The 14,670-nt window shown below is 50.1% G+C and overlaps 5 protein-coding genes across 5 annotated transcripts; 3 read left to right on the top strand and 2 right to left on the bottom strand.

Annotated features, from left to right (window-relative positions):
- Positions 1-3,516: 3,516 nt before the first annotated feature.
- Positions 3,517-6,132, top strand: VTN77DRAFT_4439 (uncharacterized protein; the record flags this gene model as incomplete). Its single annotated transcript, XM_069420498.1, has 6 exons — positions 3,517-3,610; positions 3,694-3,933; positions 3,999-4,646; positions 4,699-4,916; positions 4,969-5,149; positions 5,207-6,132. 6 exons carry the CDS (start codon positions 3,517-3,519, stop codon positions 6,130-6,132), a joined length of 2,307 nt encoding a protein of 768 aa, XP_069277832.1.
- A 283-nt stretch (positions 6,133-6,415) lies between these two features.
- VTN77DRAFT_4438 (uncharacterized protein) lies at positions 6,416-7,738 on the bottom strand (the record flags this gene model as incomplete). Its single annotated transcript, XM_069420497.1, has 1 exon — positions 6,416-7,738. One exon carries the CDS (start codon positions 7,736-7,738, stop codon positions 6,416-6,418), a length of 1,323 nt encoding a protein of 440 aa, XP_069277831.1.
- Positions 7,739-8,453: 715 nt separating this feature from the next.
- VTN77DRAFT_4437 (uncharacterized protein) lies at positions 8,454-9,514 on the top strand (the record flags this gene model as incomplete). The annotated part of the gene is made up of 3 exons (XM_069420496.1): positions 8,454-8,541; positions 8,671-8,816; positions 8,906-9,514. The coding sequence occupies 3 exons, from the start codon at positions 8,454-8,456 to the stop codon at positions 9,512-9,514; spliced, it is 843 nt and encodes a 280-aa protein (XP_069277830.1).
- A 179-nt stretch (positions 9,515-9,693) lies between these two features.
- Positions 9,694-11,930, bottom strand: VTN77DRAFT_4436 (uncharacterized protein; the record flags this gene model as incomplete). The annotated part of the gene is made up of 6 exons (XM_069420495.1): positions 9,694-10,328; positions 10,434-10,660; positions 10,717-10,941; positions 10,994-11,563; positions 11,641-11,718; positions 11,779-11,930. The coding sequence occupies 6 exons, from the start codon at positions 11,928-11,930 to the stop codon at positions 9,694-9,696; spliced, it is 1,887 nt and encodes a 628-aa protein (XP_069277829.1).
- A 230-nt stretch (positions 11,931-12,160) lies between these two features.
- Positions 12,161-14,380, top strand: VTN77DRAFT_4435 (uncharacterized protein; the record flags this gene model as incomplete). The annotated part of the gene is made up of 10 exons (XM_069420494.1): positions 12,161-12,197; positions 12,354-12,433; positions 12,495-12,571; positions 12,628-12,679; positions 12,745-12,919; positions 12,980-13,075; positions 13,142-13,636; positions 13,707-13,867; positions 13,935-14,210; positions 14,282-14,380. 10 exons carry the CDS (start codon positions 12,161-12,163, stop codon positions 14,378-14,380), a joined length of 1,548 nt encoding a protein of 515 aa, XP_069277828.1.
- Positions 14,381-14,670: the final 290 nt, after the last annotated feature.

Here is a 14,670-nt window from a genome sequence, read left to right as displayed (position 1 = left end):
TGTTCATTCTATAAGTGCCTCCATGCTATTTTTATTGCAGTCCGTTTTATGGGGTGGTCTACTTCTGGCCGTGCTATCCCAGGAGACAGCAGCTGGGAGAGCAGTCCCAGGAAACTTGTCCTAAATTTGCTCTCCTGACCATATACTTGCTGTTGGTTGTAGCTTTTCTTGGCTCTTGTCCTGGGAGAATCTGGTGAGGATATTCTGCTCAGCCTGTATGTCCTGGGAAGTTCCTCTTTGCCACATTTTCCTGGGAGAACACTCCCAGGTAACTTGTCCTAAATTTACTCTCCTGACCATATACTTGCTATTGGTTATTGCCCTATGCCATGCTCCCCGGGGTAGTTGCTCCACCATGCAAGGCTGAGTTGGGTATCTCCTTGCTCTGTTGGTCTGTAACACTGGATAAGATCTGCTTAATTAAGGCAGATAATTTAGAAAGGTCTGAAATCATGCATTATTTTTTAAATCTGAACTATTATGCATTTATCCCTTATGACCCTTAATGCTAACTTAATAAATTTGATATATTAATAGATCTATCCGTTATAAACCCTAGGTAGATCTAAGAGTAGGTATAGAACAGCCATCTAATTCCTATATATAAACATGGTATATCTAGTGGCTATACCAGTGGTCTTTTAGTAAGACTTCAAAAGATCCTTAATTCAGTTAATTAAGAAGCATTATAATCTTCTCTATTTTTTATTTTGAGTAATCCTGAGAGAGATACAACCAACATATATATCTTAATAATGGCATGGCAATCTCCTGACGAGCCGTTCGCTGTTCCGGGAGATTCTGGTAGCTTAGTATACACAAGACATAACAGCACAATTGTACCACTTGGGATTCATTTTGGCTCTAAGGGCACTTACAGCTTCGCGTACTTGCTATGGTCATGGTGCAAGGAAGTTTCCACTTGGTTGGATGCAGACCTCCTCTTCTGTAGCCCATGCGACTGCCCTAACAGAATTGAGGATAAGTTTCATGCGATTGAGATAAAACAGTGTCGACGACATACCATGCCTTGGATGTGCAGTTTGATGAAGGCAGGATGGATCAAGATGACCTTTCAGCGTGGGAGCAACGCGGCGCCGCAACTTAGGCCAACCGCGTACAAAGGGCCTCCGATATACATGTTATAAATACATATATATCAACAGGAATATATGGGTCTCTATTCTGGATCCGGATCCAATATTAAAGGGGCAGCTCTGTTATTTTTTTTATCTTTTTCTTCTGCTATAGGAATCAGTCAGAACTATCTAGGTAATTATAATTACCATTATTAGCCTGTTCCTCTTCCTCATTATCCTCCAGATCACTCAGGTCCGACAGGTCTATATTGCTACATAACCGGTCCACATTAAAAAGTAGCCGAGACATCTTGCGGATCCTCTTGTTTATCTGTTTAGTACGCCCATCCACACCGGGGAGTTTGTTCGGGGCACTGCACCAAACTCTCCTGAAGAGAGATGTAGCAGTTTCACAGGCTGAAAAAATACCATCGGGTATCGAGGGAGGAGTTTGCACGTTGTCGGCGGTTGGTTTCTTGATGGGTAATAAGCATGGTCTCACCGGCCAAGAATGGAACCCACCTTCCAGCCGACGAGTTGCGACCTTCACTTCAACGGTGTACTCTTGGGCAGTGATGGTCGTCTCACCATTGCCAGGAGACACCGCTCAGCCACGGGCTCTGGAGTCTCGTTCTCTGACTGTCTATTGGTGACCAGGGCATTGTACAACAGGACGAGATGCCAGCCGAATGCATCTAGATGGCGCTTGATCAGCTTCGTGTTGTTCTTCACATGGTGTGGGACATTCGGGCCTCAGTTCATCGAACCACAGACTCCAAAGCTGTATGCGTTGTGCAGTTTTAGTACCCCAGCAAGTGTATGTGAACTCCCATCAAGCTTATCGACATACTTCATATCGTATGCGATCCCATGTATAGCGCAGTCATGAGTGGTCACATTGGAAAGGTTCTTGGTTAGCTTTAGCTAGTTATCTCGCCTTCTGCGGGGCCATGGTGTCAGGCGTACACTATAGTACAGAGATGTTAGCGAAGAGCCTTAGCAAAAGGAAGACAGGGCGGGGCCCAGGTTTGCTAACTGTAGGCGAAAACTATGCTGACAGCATGTCCTCGTCCAGCGTTCTTCGTCTCAAACAAACACTTAATAAGTCACCGAGCAAAATGGTATTCAAAGTCGATATAGGTAGATTTAAGGTCTTGGACTGCAGCAAAGCCTTGACAAGTGTTTTGACAATGTCCTTCAGATTGGCTTCTGCGTAGAAAAATGAGCCTTGTCAACCCTTAGCCAAGGATTGAACATAGAGCGCATGGTGGTTGGTTCTCTAGGGGTGCATGAACTGATTTGATATACTCCGTATACTATCGTGAGACGGGGAGCTGCCTTGTCCGGTTTGGTGGCCCCGTGATCTCTTGTGTTCCCACATCTCAGTCCAGCCATTCCCACCACGGTCGAAAATCCGGGCGGCGCTCTTTCCATTTGAGTCTGTATAGCTGAGTCTTTCCTACGGTGACTCTGCCATAGAACCGTAGGTACTGGAGTTCTGCGAGTCATATCTCCCATCATTTTACCATGCTTATGCCTCAAGTTGGGTACTTCAAGGTGGCGTCCTTTGAAACTCGAGCGGATCACGAACCTGTTCCTTATTCTGAGCGTACTGGAACCCTCAAAGCTTATCGCCTTTGATTCTCCGAGTGAGAAAGAAAGAAAGAAAACAAGAAAGAAAAAAGGACTCCAGTCGGAGTTTGCAAAGGCGTTCCAACACATTGGAAGTGTGCTCGTTAGAAGTAAGGCCGAGAATGCCTTGAATCACACTGATGATCTTTCAGGTTCCTTCACGAAATGTCTGTCTCGCTACAAGTATCTTCCAATTTCTTAAACTTCCCCTTCCGAAGGGCCTCCTTTGCAAACAAGTAAGATCGGCCTGCGTATGGGCCAAAGTATTGATCCCAGTTTTCCTTAACTACCAGAAGGCTTCTGCGTGGTACGTTATAGGTGTCACCGTTTCGTAAACTTGGTTTAGAGCTGGTACAGAAGAGGACGAAAATGTCATTAGCGCTGGCGGCTTTATCGTGCTCTTCATCAAAATGTAAACGGCCCTTCTTGACATTCTTGACAGACTTGATCGGGTGTCACTTTTGTTCCCGGGATGTATTCGTCTCTTTGCAGGCGTCGATTGGCTATCACAGCCTTAACTATCGCTAGGGCATCACTCGCTTTGGGCAGTGCACCTTTATAGAGCCTTTGCAGTCGTCTGACTACCAAGGATTTGACTTCGGGGCCCACGTCCGAAGGGATCATGGGGATTTTAGCCTGTCCTCTATCTTCTCCCCGCGTACCTTCAAGTTCTCTCAGGGTACAGCTGTACAAACTACATGCAAGCTTCAACGATAAGCACGAGAATATCTCTTCATCCCTGATACACGTCTATATCGACGAGATAACTTGGTATCCCAGAAACTCGTCATTGTCTAAGTCTACCATGCTTCCAAATTTTCTTTTCGGCAGCTACAAACGATACAAAGCTGATACGGACCTCTTTACCGCATGGCTCGTGGAAACCGCAACCAAAGCTGGTCATCAGCTGGGACTTGGCTGCAAAACAACTGAAGGGTGCGCAACCATCTTTCTACTTACAACCAGGTGCTGACGGGAACAGCATTCACCGGGTCCCCCTGGCAGAGCTTACTGGCCTCGCTCGGGTTATTGCAAAGGCGGCTATCACATTTCCATCACATCACTGACGTCGCTCGTCGAGCCATCAGTACAAGAAAGCGATGTGCAGCCTGGTTCCAGAACCAGACCGATGCGCGTCAGGCCAATTCGGCACACAGCCATTTCATTAATGTTCTTGAAGAGGCGTTGGCATTGTTAGGTGTCGCAGACAGAGAGATACACCGTAACTCCTCTCCCCAAAGAAAATACCGCAAAGAATTTTTTTACTTTTTTACTGACGACTTCCAGTGGAGCATCCAGAGCCCCATCCCCAACCAGGCAGAAACCCTTCTCCCCCAGGGCAGAACCCGTTGATCGACCTAGAGAACAGGTTCTCAGCACTGGAGGTAGAAGAATGTCGCACCTCCAATGAGAATGTTCATCAGTCTGGACCAAAGCCACAAAAGACACCGCCCCTTCAACGCTATGAAATCGACGACCAATTCGAAAACGACTGGGTCGAGATTTTCGCATCCTTCTGCTTGTTGGAGGACATGCAACGTATTCGAGATTTCCTTCAGGCCACCTGGGTTGAATATCGAGAGGCACAGATCGATCTCATAACTGCCGCGGTCACGACCAACACCGCGTTCGATCTGGTGCGGATCACCTGCGACGAGTTTATGGACGACTACCCTTCTCTTCGTGGAACTATGGACCTCTCACAACTGATGTATAACACCGGTTGCTTTATGCGTGGTGCAGATCCTGCGAAGAAGCAACATCCTGAAGACCCCTTCAACATCGCCGTGGCGGACATTGTGGAGTGGTGTCTCGTACAGACAACGCTGATTCTCGAATCATTCACCCGCGTGATCATACCTGACTCGGTCCCGTGGTTCAAAAAGGACTACTACCAGAGCTCTCTATTCGGGGGGAGACCGAGCCACTATGTCTGTACGAGAACGGTATCACCGGGACCAGCAGATTCTTTATGGCATCCTTCCAGACTTTGTGTTTCTAGAACGCTTCCAGATCAAGCTCCTTGTAGAAGACGAGTTCACGCGGGGTGTCAGGGACATGGTCAAGACGAAGCATGTTCCTGTTTGGCTTGCATTCGCGGCCCAGGTCATCCTGGATACGCATCGAATCCTGGGTCCCAACGTCTCCCAGCCGTTCCAAGAGCTTCGACTCACGGGATTGCGGACCAAGAAGACACTCGAGGAGGTCTCCCAACGCTCGCTGTCTATAATCCGTCTTAGCTGTCCACGTGGACAAGGACATGCGCCAATTCAGCGATATCGTCTACCGCACCATTACCGATGACATGTTCGACATCGCTCCGAAGGAAGCACCCCGAGACGAGGAATTCTCCTTCCTTAAAACGTATCCGATCCTCTGTGGGCTTCTGATGTTTAGCATTAACCTGAAAATGCAACAAATGGGCATATCTTACGTCAGTGCGTGGAGGTCGGTGATTTCTCTAGCGTACCTATACAATCTGATTCAACAAACAGACCCCGCCCCCCTGTACTGGGAGGATATGGAAAAGGTTATTGATTTTCATGACGAAAACCACATATCCATGGGGGGAAAGCCCAAGGATGCCCATGATACCTACAAGAAGCTGTGGCTGGTGATGGGGTTTGCGCCGTCGAGCTTTGCCAGCAAGGGACGGAAAAGGCCGACGGACATGGCTCTCAAAAAGGTCGCGCCTCGAGTACTCAAATCCGCGTCCGTTGTGGCAGCAGTCTTCCAGGATCGATACTGTGGGGGTGGATCGATCGATCTGTCTGTACACAATGTCGGGCAGCTTCTTAAGGATCTTACGGGGAATCACCACGGAACTGCAAAAGTCTGTCGCAGTGAAGCCCTCATACTACGTCGAAAATGGACTGTTTCCAACAATCTCAGCCCCCTGCAGCTTCTGACCGCTCTCCGCGAGCGGCTTGCGGACGAGGAGCTTAAATTGCTCTTTAACTACTTTGGCTTGCAAGATCGCTGCCTGGACCTTCTTCAGGCATTGCGGGAGGAGTTAAACGACAAACTGGTACAATATTTCGGTCCGACGTATCTGAAGGATGAGAAGGATCTCACTCTCATTGTCAATTACATCCTCGACGTCGCGCATGGATCCGCCGCGTCGGCACAGAGCCTTGGTCTTGCAAAAGGATCCGCCAGGGTGATGAGTAAGATGGTGATGAGGGCAGCCAATGTCATTCAGAGCTTTGTGAAGGGGAAGGGGGGTGTCGGATGCAAGGAATTGCGAGCATTCTGCCGTCAAAAAAGCAAAGTGATGTCCCAGGAGGCTGGCAAGAGTGAAAGCGAGTCGGAACAGAAGACACTGTACTGGTTTGCGGTCGACGAGCTCGTCGATCCTAAAGACATGATTATGCTGGAGCTGATGCTTTCGGCCAGTCTTCAGAACGAATGTTTCAAATGATGCGGTGGGCTTGTCAGACGAATACGTTTGTCTAACGTCAGGCTCTCTAGGTTTTTTTTTCTTTGCAGGCAATTTGTGTCTTACCCTATTCAGCGATCTTGTAGTGTCATGTCAGCAACAGAGCACGGAATTTTCATGAGATGATAAACGAGATGATGACAGAAGATGATGCTGAAATGCTACAGTCGCGTACTCTACATGCAATCATACCGGTACAAGGTCCAGAACATCCCTATTACTTCAAATCTATTTAGTTATAAAGGAATGAGATAATAATCAAAAATTAACCCTCACTTCTCCCGATCAACTCAACCAAAGATTCAGCGGCCAGCACTGCAAACTCCGCATCGTTGATAGCTCGATCATCCCGTCGCACCTCAATCCCACTCCCCTCGAGCTGCTTCTCCAGTCCGACAAACAGAGCCGAATCTGCCTCGGGATCGTGAAACGGTTGACCTGGCGTGGCGATCATGCTGACGCCCCCCGTGGGCAGCAAGACCCGAACCAAGTCCGGCCGGGAGACGTGCGCGCGTAGCTTGTTGGCGATGAACGCTGCGATCTGGGCACATTCGTCCGGGCTCGTCCGCATCAGCGTCACGGCCGGGTTGTGCTCGTACAGTCGACGGTTTGTTTGCACAAACTTCGCCGGCACGGTGTCTCGCGGCCCAAAGTTCACCATGTCGCAGGCTCCGACGCTGACGATCTGCGGGATGCCCGCCTGCGCCGCGGCCGTCAGTCGCTCCGGTCCCGCCGTCAAGACGCCACCGACGAGCTCATCGGCGACCTCCGTCGTGGTGATGTCCAGCACGGCGTCGAGCTGTTTCTCCCGGACCAGCCGCTCCATAGCTTTGCCGCCTGAGCCCGTCGCGTGGAAGACATACACTTCGTATCCGTATCTGTCTTGCAGATGGGAGCGGATCGCGTCAACACAAGGCGTCGTCACGCCGAACATGGTGATGCCGACTCGTTTGGAATTCAGATGTAGACTCGCGCCGCGTGACTTATTATTATTATTGTTGTTGCTATTATTGTAGTAAGCCACCGTCGCTCCCACGATCGCCCCCGCCGCATTGCTCAGGATCTGCTTGAGGATCGAATTGGTGCCCGCGATGTCGACAACGCTGTACATCAGCGTGATATCGGTCTCTTCGACAAAGGGCTTCACATCGCCGCTGGCCATGGTCGAGACCATCAGCTTGGGGAAGCCGACGGGGAGGGCGTCGCGCATGACGGCCGTGGCCAGCGCCGTGCCACACGAGCCCCCTGCGGCGACGATGCCGTGGATGTGGGCTGAGGTGAAGAGGTTGCGGATGTATGCGGTTGCGCATGAGGTCATGTATTTGATGTACTCTGCCCGGGGCATCTTTGACAGATCTGCACCTGCTTCTGCATCTGATGAAGACGAAGGTAACGGTCCCCGAGCAAGATCCGTACAGGAGAGATCGATATCGCGATGCTGGATCGGTGTGCGACCGACATCGAGGAGCAAGACGGAGCAGGTGCCATTTTTGAGGATCTGCTCGCGCAGGAAGAGCGTTTCGGCCAGTTTGGTGTCGCATGTGCTGAGGACGACGATCTGTGGGCGTTCTTCAGGTAGACGTGACATGTTGCAACATATAGTACCTAATCAGTCACGGACTAGGTGGTGATTTGAACAGAATGGAATAGATAGAGTCGAAGGGACTAGCTATCAACCACATGTTGCTACCTAGGTAGGTAGGTCACACTATCTATCGCAGTAGTATTTATTTATCAGCTGCTTGCAAGGAAATCAAGAGGCAAGAGGTAAGTCTGGGCTCTGGCAGAACCCCGCATTTTCACTGCTGAATGCATAATATCCTTCCTTAACTGGCTGGCTGGTTGGCTGAGTTACCTAGTTAGTTACACGAGAGGGAAATAATACTTCGGAAAGAAAGGGCTCAGTCAGGGAATGATATCACCCCGCATATTATTGATGTTGAACCAACCCCGCCTCACTGCACTTCCCCAGACGTCAGTCAGTCCGTTAGTCCGCCTTGCTGATCGATATCGACCTGAGTATTGTCCTTTTTTCATAAAGAGAAAATACAGCATACTGCACTACTAGTGTGCAGAGCAGTAGCTAGGTAGGATCTCCCTGTCTGTCTTGCATACGAAGGTACTTACAGCACACATACACAGTCCAAGGAAGCATTAATCTGTGCCTATCTACCTGTCTAGTTAGCTACCTGACTAACTATAACCAGCTGACGGACTGACTAACTCGTCTCTGTCGGATTCGATTCACCTCAATCCAGTTCAATCCAGTCCAGTCCACTCCAGTAACTCCAATTCTAGCGAACATGCCCCGTCCAACATCCCGGAAGGAAGTCCGCTCTCGACTGAGACAAGTCATTGCCGATGGCGGGATCATTGTCGGGGCGGGAGCTGGTACGTACAGTACAGTACAGTACAGTACACAATTCATATGCACACAGGACATGTCTATTCTAGACCAGTGGCATCGTTCCCACTCATCTATCTATCTATCTATAGATTTTTGGTGCTAAGGTGACGCAGGAATCGGCCTCTCCGCCAAATCCGTCGAACAAGGCGGCTGCGACCTAATCATCATCTACAACTCGGGTCGGTTCCGGATGGCGGGCAGAGGGTCGTTGGCCGGGTTGATGCCGTATGGTGATGCTAATGCTGTTGTTGTTGAGATGGTAGGCCCCTAACCCACCATATACCCTCATACATGTGTATATACAGGTCCCAACATACCTATGGAATTGTGTACTGATATGGATTCAAGGCCAACGAGATCCTCCCCATCGTCCACCACACCCCCGTCCTCGCCGGCGTCTGCGGCACCGACCCCTTCCGCAACATGTCGCAGTTCCTGCGCCAGCTCAAAGAGCTCGGCTTCGCGGGCGTGCAGAACTTCCCTACCGTCGGCCTCATCGACGGCAAATTCCGGCAGAACCTCGAAGAGACGGGCATGGGCTTCGACAAGGAAGTCGAGATGATCCGCCTCGCTGCGCAGATGGATCTCCTCACGGCGCCGTACGTCTTCACGGTCGACGAGGCGGAAAGCATGACGCGCGCCGGCGCGGACATCCTCGTCGCGCACGTCGGGCTCACGACGTCTGGGGCTATCGGGGCGCAGACGGCGCTGTCGCTGGACGAGGCGGTGACTATCATCCAGGACATCCGCGACGCGGCGGTGAGGATCAATCCTGAGATTATTGTCCTGTGTCATGGGGGGCCGATTGCTGAGCCGAAGGATGCAGAGAATGTCCTCAACAGGACGGAAGGGGTCCATGGCTTTTTTGGCGCGAGTAGTATGGAGAGGTTGCCTGTGGAGACGGCCATTAGGGAGAATGCGGAGGCGTTTAAGAGGGTGAAGGTTACGAGGAAATGAAATTGAAATGAAAAAAGAAACAGAAAAAGAAAGAGAGAAAGAAAGAAAAAAAAAGAAAGCAGAGGAAGAGGAAAGAAAGAAAGAGAAAACATTAATAGATTAAGTTTGTTGAGTTCGTATATACCTCTGATACAGTTGACATTAGATATTATACATAGCATGCGTATGCCTCGGAATCTTCAAACGAACTGCCACTCTTGCCAGAATCCCTGCCAGAAATCCTCGTCCATATTGAGGAGAGTCTCCCCCCCAGTCCACATCTCCCCGGCAAGAGGCAATGGCTGCTGCCCCTGCATCTGAGTCGATGCCTGTCGCTCCTCCTCAAGCCGAAGAGCCTCGCTAAAACTCTGCTTCACCCGGATCAACTTCCTCGAGAGCTCCGCCAGCACATCGTCGCGATCAGGGACATAATTCTGGTCGATGCTGCCGCCACTCCTACTTCTTCCTGCAGCCTGCCTCGCCTCGGTGGTGTTTTTGATAATCTGATCTAAAATCCCCGGCATGTCTAGCTTGCTGCGCACGTGTTTGAGATCCCAGCCCGGAATGTCCAGGAAGCTGAGTCTTCGCATCGCGACCATACAGTGTCCCACTTGCAGCCAGGGGACCATGTGGATATTGAGATAATCCTTGGGTTGGATGGTGAAAAATGCATTCATCACGGCCAAAGTCGCCTCCAGGCACGCATAGAGTGCCTCGACTCGCTGGAACGGATCGTTTGCGCACCAGCCACCACCCTCTGGCCATGAAAGGGAATCGTAGATGGCGAATTCGTAGAGCAACATCTCAGCGGAGTAACAGTGCATCAACAGAATATCTACAAAATATAATCAGCGGGTTGTTCTCATCCATGGCATTCGTTCTGACCTATCCCTGTTGTATACTTCCTCCCCCCAAGATTGTTTCACAGAACTCAGTTCACTCTGTATCGACGCGATATGCATGCCAAAAGGTGCTCGCAGCTTGCACAGGTCCGCGGTGTCAGTCGGAACGTGCTGTCCGATCATGTTCACAATACGCTGGACGCGAACGAGCTGGACGAGATAGACATCACCGGGGTATTCCTTAGCATCGACCAGCACTTGGCAGCATTCTTCGACGTAAGGTGTATAGGGTAATGGCTCCAATCCTTTCAGATGCGCAGATAACCTAATCATGCTAGCTTTAGCATTGTATCAAAGGAATTGACAAGTCTCCACACCTACATTGACGACAGGTAGAAGCACCCCAGAAACGTTCTCCTCTCTTCCAGCGTCCCACGCACCGTCCTGGCACCTTTCGATCCGTGAAGAGCCGTTCTCAACACATCAGCAGCGGTCCTGCGTCCGGGTGTCGGTAATGGCCGATTCAAGCCGAGATCCGCCACCAAGGCAATGGCAAGTTGGAGGAGATTGGTCATCTGTAGACCGGTATAAAACAGATTCAGATACCTATCACACACGAGTCAGTTAACAGGATGGTAGAAAATTGGCAGCCGCATACCATGCAATGTACACGAGGAGGCCCTGCAGAAGGTCGAGAGATTTCTCGCCCTCAAAGAGCATGCGCCGGCTCAGATGCTCGATGATCTCTTTCCCTAACACAGTCTGCCGGCCACTGCCCTTGTAGCATGCGGCCACCAAAACGACCTCCAACAGAAAAGGCTTGGTCAGCCTGAGCTCTTCTGCGGAGTGGTGATCGTCAATCACTACAAAAGGGAAATGCCTGGCCATGGAGGTTTTGAATATGGAAAGATAAGTATCTTGGTCTGATTTGGGGGATATATGAGAGATTGCACCGTTCTGCAGGTGGGCACCGTCCTGCAAATGGCCTTGTGTTTTTGGGGCCACTGGACCAGAGATGGGTGCGGCGACTTCCTCCCCCAGACATTCTTCTTGCAGAGGCCTGCAGAAAGGAACCGCAGATGGAGTCTGTGTCGTGGAGGGAGTCGATGAGGGAGCGGAATATGCAGGATTTGATGGTTTACTGCTACGGTCTTCCGATGAAGCATCGTGAGAAGACTTTAGCAGATTGACGATATCGTCCAACTTTTGCTCCAACTGAGCCACCCGTCTGGGAGTCGTTAGACAGGTTCTCTCACAAGTAAAATAAAATAATAATAATAATAATAATCAAAATAAAGGACTTACGTTTGCCTAGGAGCAGCATTGCGCTTTCGCCTCACCTTCTGTTCTTGGACAACGCACTCCTTCTTGAGACGAGAACATCTATACCAGATCAGTAATCAGGAGAACGCAATATACACTCACCAATGGGGATAGAGTTACCTCTCGCATTTAGAACGGTCCACCCCCGAGGGAATACATTTCGCCTTGGCGACTGCGCAGGTACGGCAAGCCCGGGGCCCTCCTCCGCGACTGGGCTGTCCGGGCTGCCCGGGCAGGGCGACATCCAACCTGTGCCTCCCCAACGCATCCATCAGCTCTTAGGAACGGACCAGGTCAACACGAATAAATTCCGACTGAACGGAGACGGATTGAATTCCATCAGTTTCCTCCTGAGTTGGGCGCGACGTGGTGGTTAATAAAGTGGAGCGGGACCGGAGTGAAATGAAAATCTCCGGCTCCGGTCGCTATCGACAAATCGGGAAGGAGCCCCAATAAGGTAAGCCCTAACTCAGGAGTAAACAAGGAAGTCGTCACTCTCGACATGCTGTTCCTGCTGTTTCCTGCTGGAAAGCACTACAGTATGTCTGCCTAGGTAGTTCCCTCAGATCTGTCCGAGTCGAAATCAAATACATGTCTTCATGACAGTATGGACAGCCCGACCAGGACGGACGAAAAGAGTGAAGCACATGAAGGACAGAATCTACAGAAAAATGACCACTCCGAAACTCTGTCAGGGTTCAAATTATACCTGATCTTCGTTTCGCTGATCTTTGCTGCGTTTTTGGTCTCGCTCAATGGGTCGATTGTCTCGACGGTTCGAGTCCTTGAAATGAAATGTTCAGCCAGATGACCTGTCGATATTGACTTCTTTCTAGGCCACCCCGTCCATCACGAATGAGTTCAATGCGATATCTGACATAGGATGGTACGGCAGTGCATATCTGCTGGCGACGTACGTTTCAGATGCTTCCGACAATGTCCTTGACGCTTTAGTCTGACGCTGCTTAGTTGTTCCTTACAGCCGCTGATGGGCAAGTTCTATACCCATTTTCCTGCAAAGGTGAGCACGCACAAAAGATCCCGGAATCTGGCGCATATCCATTTATACCTGGCTAATCCAGCTAGATTGTCATCATGACTGCCATCTCCATCTTCGAACTCGGTTCCCTGCTTTGCGGTGTGGCAAGATCGTCGAACTTCTTTATCGTTGGCCGCGCTGTTGCGGGTATTGGTTCGTCGGGGATCATTAATGGAGCTCTGAATATTATGGTTGCGTCTGTGTCGTTGGAGAAGAGACCTAGTAAGTATATATTCTGAAAATGGTAGCGAAAACTTTTTCACTAATGTAACGGTGGACAAGTGATCAATGCTATCAATTTTGCTATCTCAGCCACCGGGAACGTGATAGGACCTCTGATCGGAGGAGCCTTGACGCAACACGTGAGTTGGAGGTGGTGTGAGTGAAACAAATCACTTTCCTCGCAAGATTCTGCGACACTCTTTTCGCTGATTTTGATGAAAGGTTTCTACATCAATCTCCCGTTCGGAGGCTTGACCTTACTGCTACTCTTCTTCATTCGCGTTCGTGACACCCGGCCCGAGACCAATCGCAATCTGGATCTAGTCACAACCCTCCGGCGAATCGACATCCTCGGTTGCGCCCTGTTTGTTCCTGCAACGGTGATGTTCCTCTTGGCCTTCGAATGGGCTGGAACTAAGTACGGTTGGGGTTCAGCCACCATCATCGGCCTGTTCTGTGGGTCGGCGGCTACCATCTGCATCTTTGGACTCTGGCAGCGCCGGATGGGTGAGAATGCCATGATCCCGCTGAGTCTGCTCTTCAAACGGGAGGTCCTCTTCAGTTGCTGTACGGCCTTGCTTCAGATGGGCACGCTGCTGCTTTTCTCGTATTTCTTGCCGTTATGGTTCCAGGTCGTCAAAGGAGCCAGCCCCACGATGAGCGGAGTGATGAATCTTCCGACCATGTTGAGTCAGACGCTGCTGCTGCTGTTGTCTGGTATATTAAGTAGGGCCTACCGTGTTTGCCGTTGAGTTTCCGTCTTGACGATCTCTGACTGTAACATCAGTTAGCAAAATCGGATATTACACCCCGTTTGCCGTCGTGGGGAGTTCACTGACAGCCATCGGAGCCGGCTTGTTGAGTACTCTCACTCCCTCCAGTCATGCAAGAAAATGGATTGGATATCAGATATTCATTGGCGTCGGTCGAGGAATGGTCCTTCAAGTGGTAAACACAGCCACGTTCCCTGTCAACTCAACAACTACTTTCTTACTAATTCGTCAACAACGACTAGCCCGTCACCGCTGTCCAGGCCGTCATCCGTAAAGATCAATTACCGCTGGGATCCGCCCTTGTCATGTTCTGCTCATACTTTGGCAGCGCGCTGTTCGTCAGTCTCGGCGAGACCATCCTCATCAACCGGCTGAAGCCGGCATTGGGCCAATATCTGCCCGATGTTTCACCAGAGAGTGTCATCCGAGCCGGAGCGACGAATGCCAGATCGGTTGTGCCGGCGTCGGACCTGCCAGGGTTGATTCTGGCATACAATCAAGCCATCACACAGGCGTGGGTGAGTCTAGTCATTTTTTAAATAAGAATGGAAAAGACAGAAAAAGGCAATCACTGACTGATGCCGTTTAGTATCTATCAGCAGGAGGTTCGTCCCTTGCTGCCCTCACCAGCCTGGGAATGGGCTGGAAGAACATCAAAGCAAAGAAAAAGGACACTTTGGAGACTTAGTCTTTTTCCTAATTCGGAGTATCGATTTCGTTAGCAGGAGTTGTTTGAACTGCGTGATTTCCTCTGTTCTTACTAGAATTATTAGCTTAGTACATAATTTACATAATCTTCTCCGTGCGACAGATGTAGCTCCATAAACATATATAGGTATGTGTTCTATATTCTTCTTCTTCTTCTTCTTCTTTTTGCCTTTGTTCTAGCCAGGTGGTGAGTAAATCCTATACCAGAGTGGGCAAGTTCAGTTCAAATCCTAACATTCCTCAGTGGGGCTTGATATCAAGGTGGAATGT

The sequence above is a fragment of the Rasamsonia byssochlamydoides genome (assembly GCF_041956645.1).
Source record: "Rasamsonia byssochlamydoides strain NRRL 3658 unplaced genomic scaffold VTN77scaffold_30, whole genome shotgun sequence".
Lineage (NCBI taxonomy): Eukaryota > Fungi > Ascomycota > Eurotiomycetes > Eurotiales > Trichocomaceae > Rasamsonia > Rasamsonia byssochlamydoides.
The sequence above is the reverse complement of the archived record's forward strand: the minus strand, read 5'-3'. Positions and strand labels throughout refer to the sequence as shown.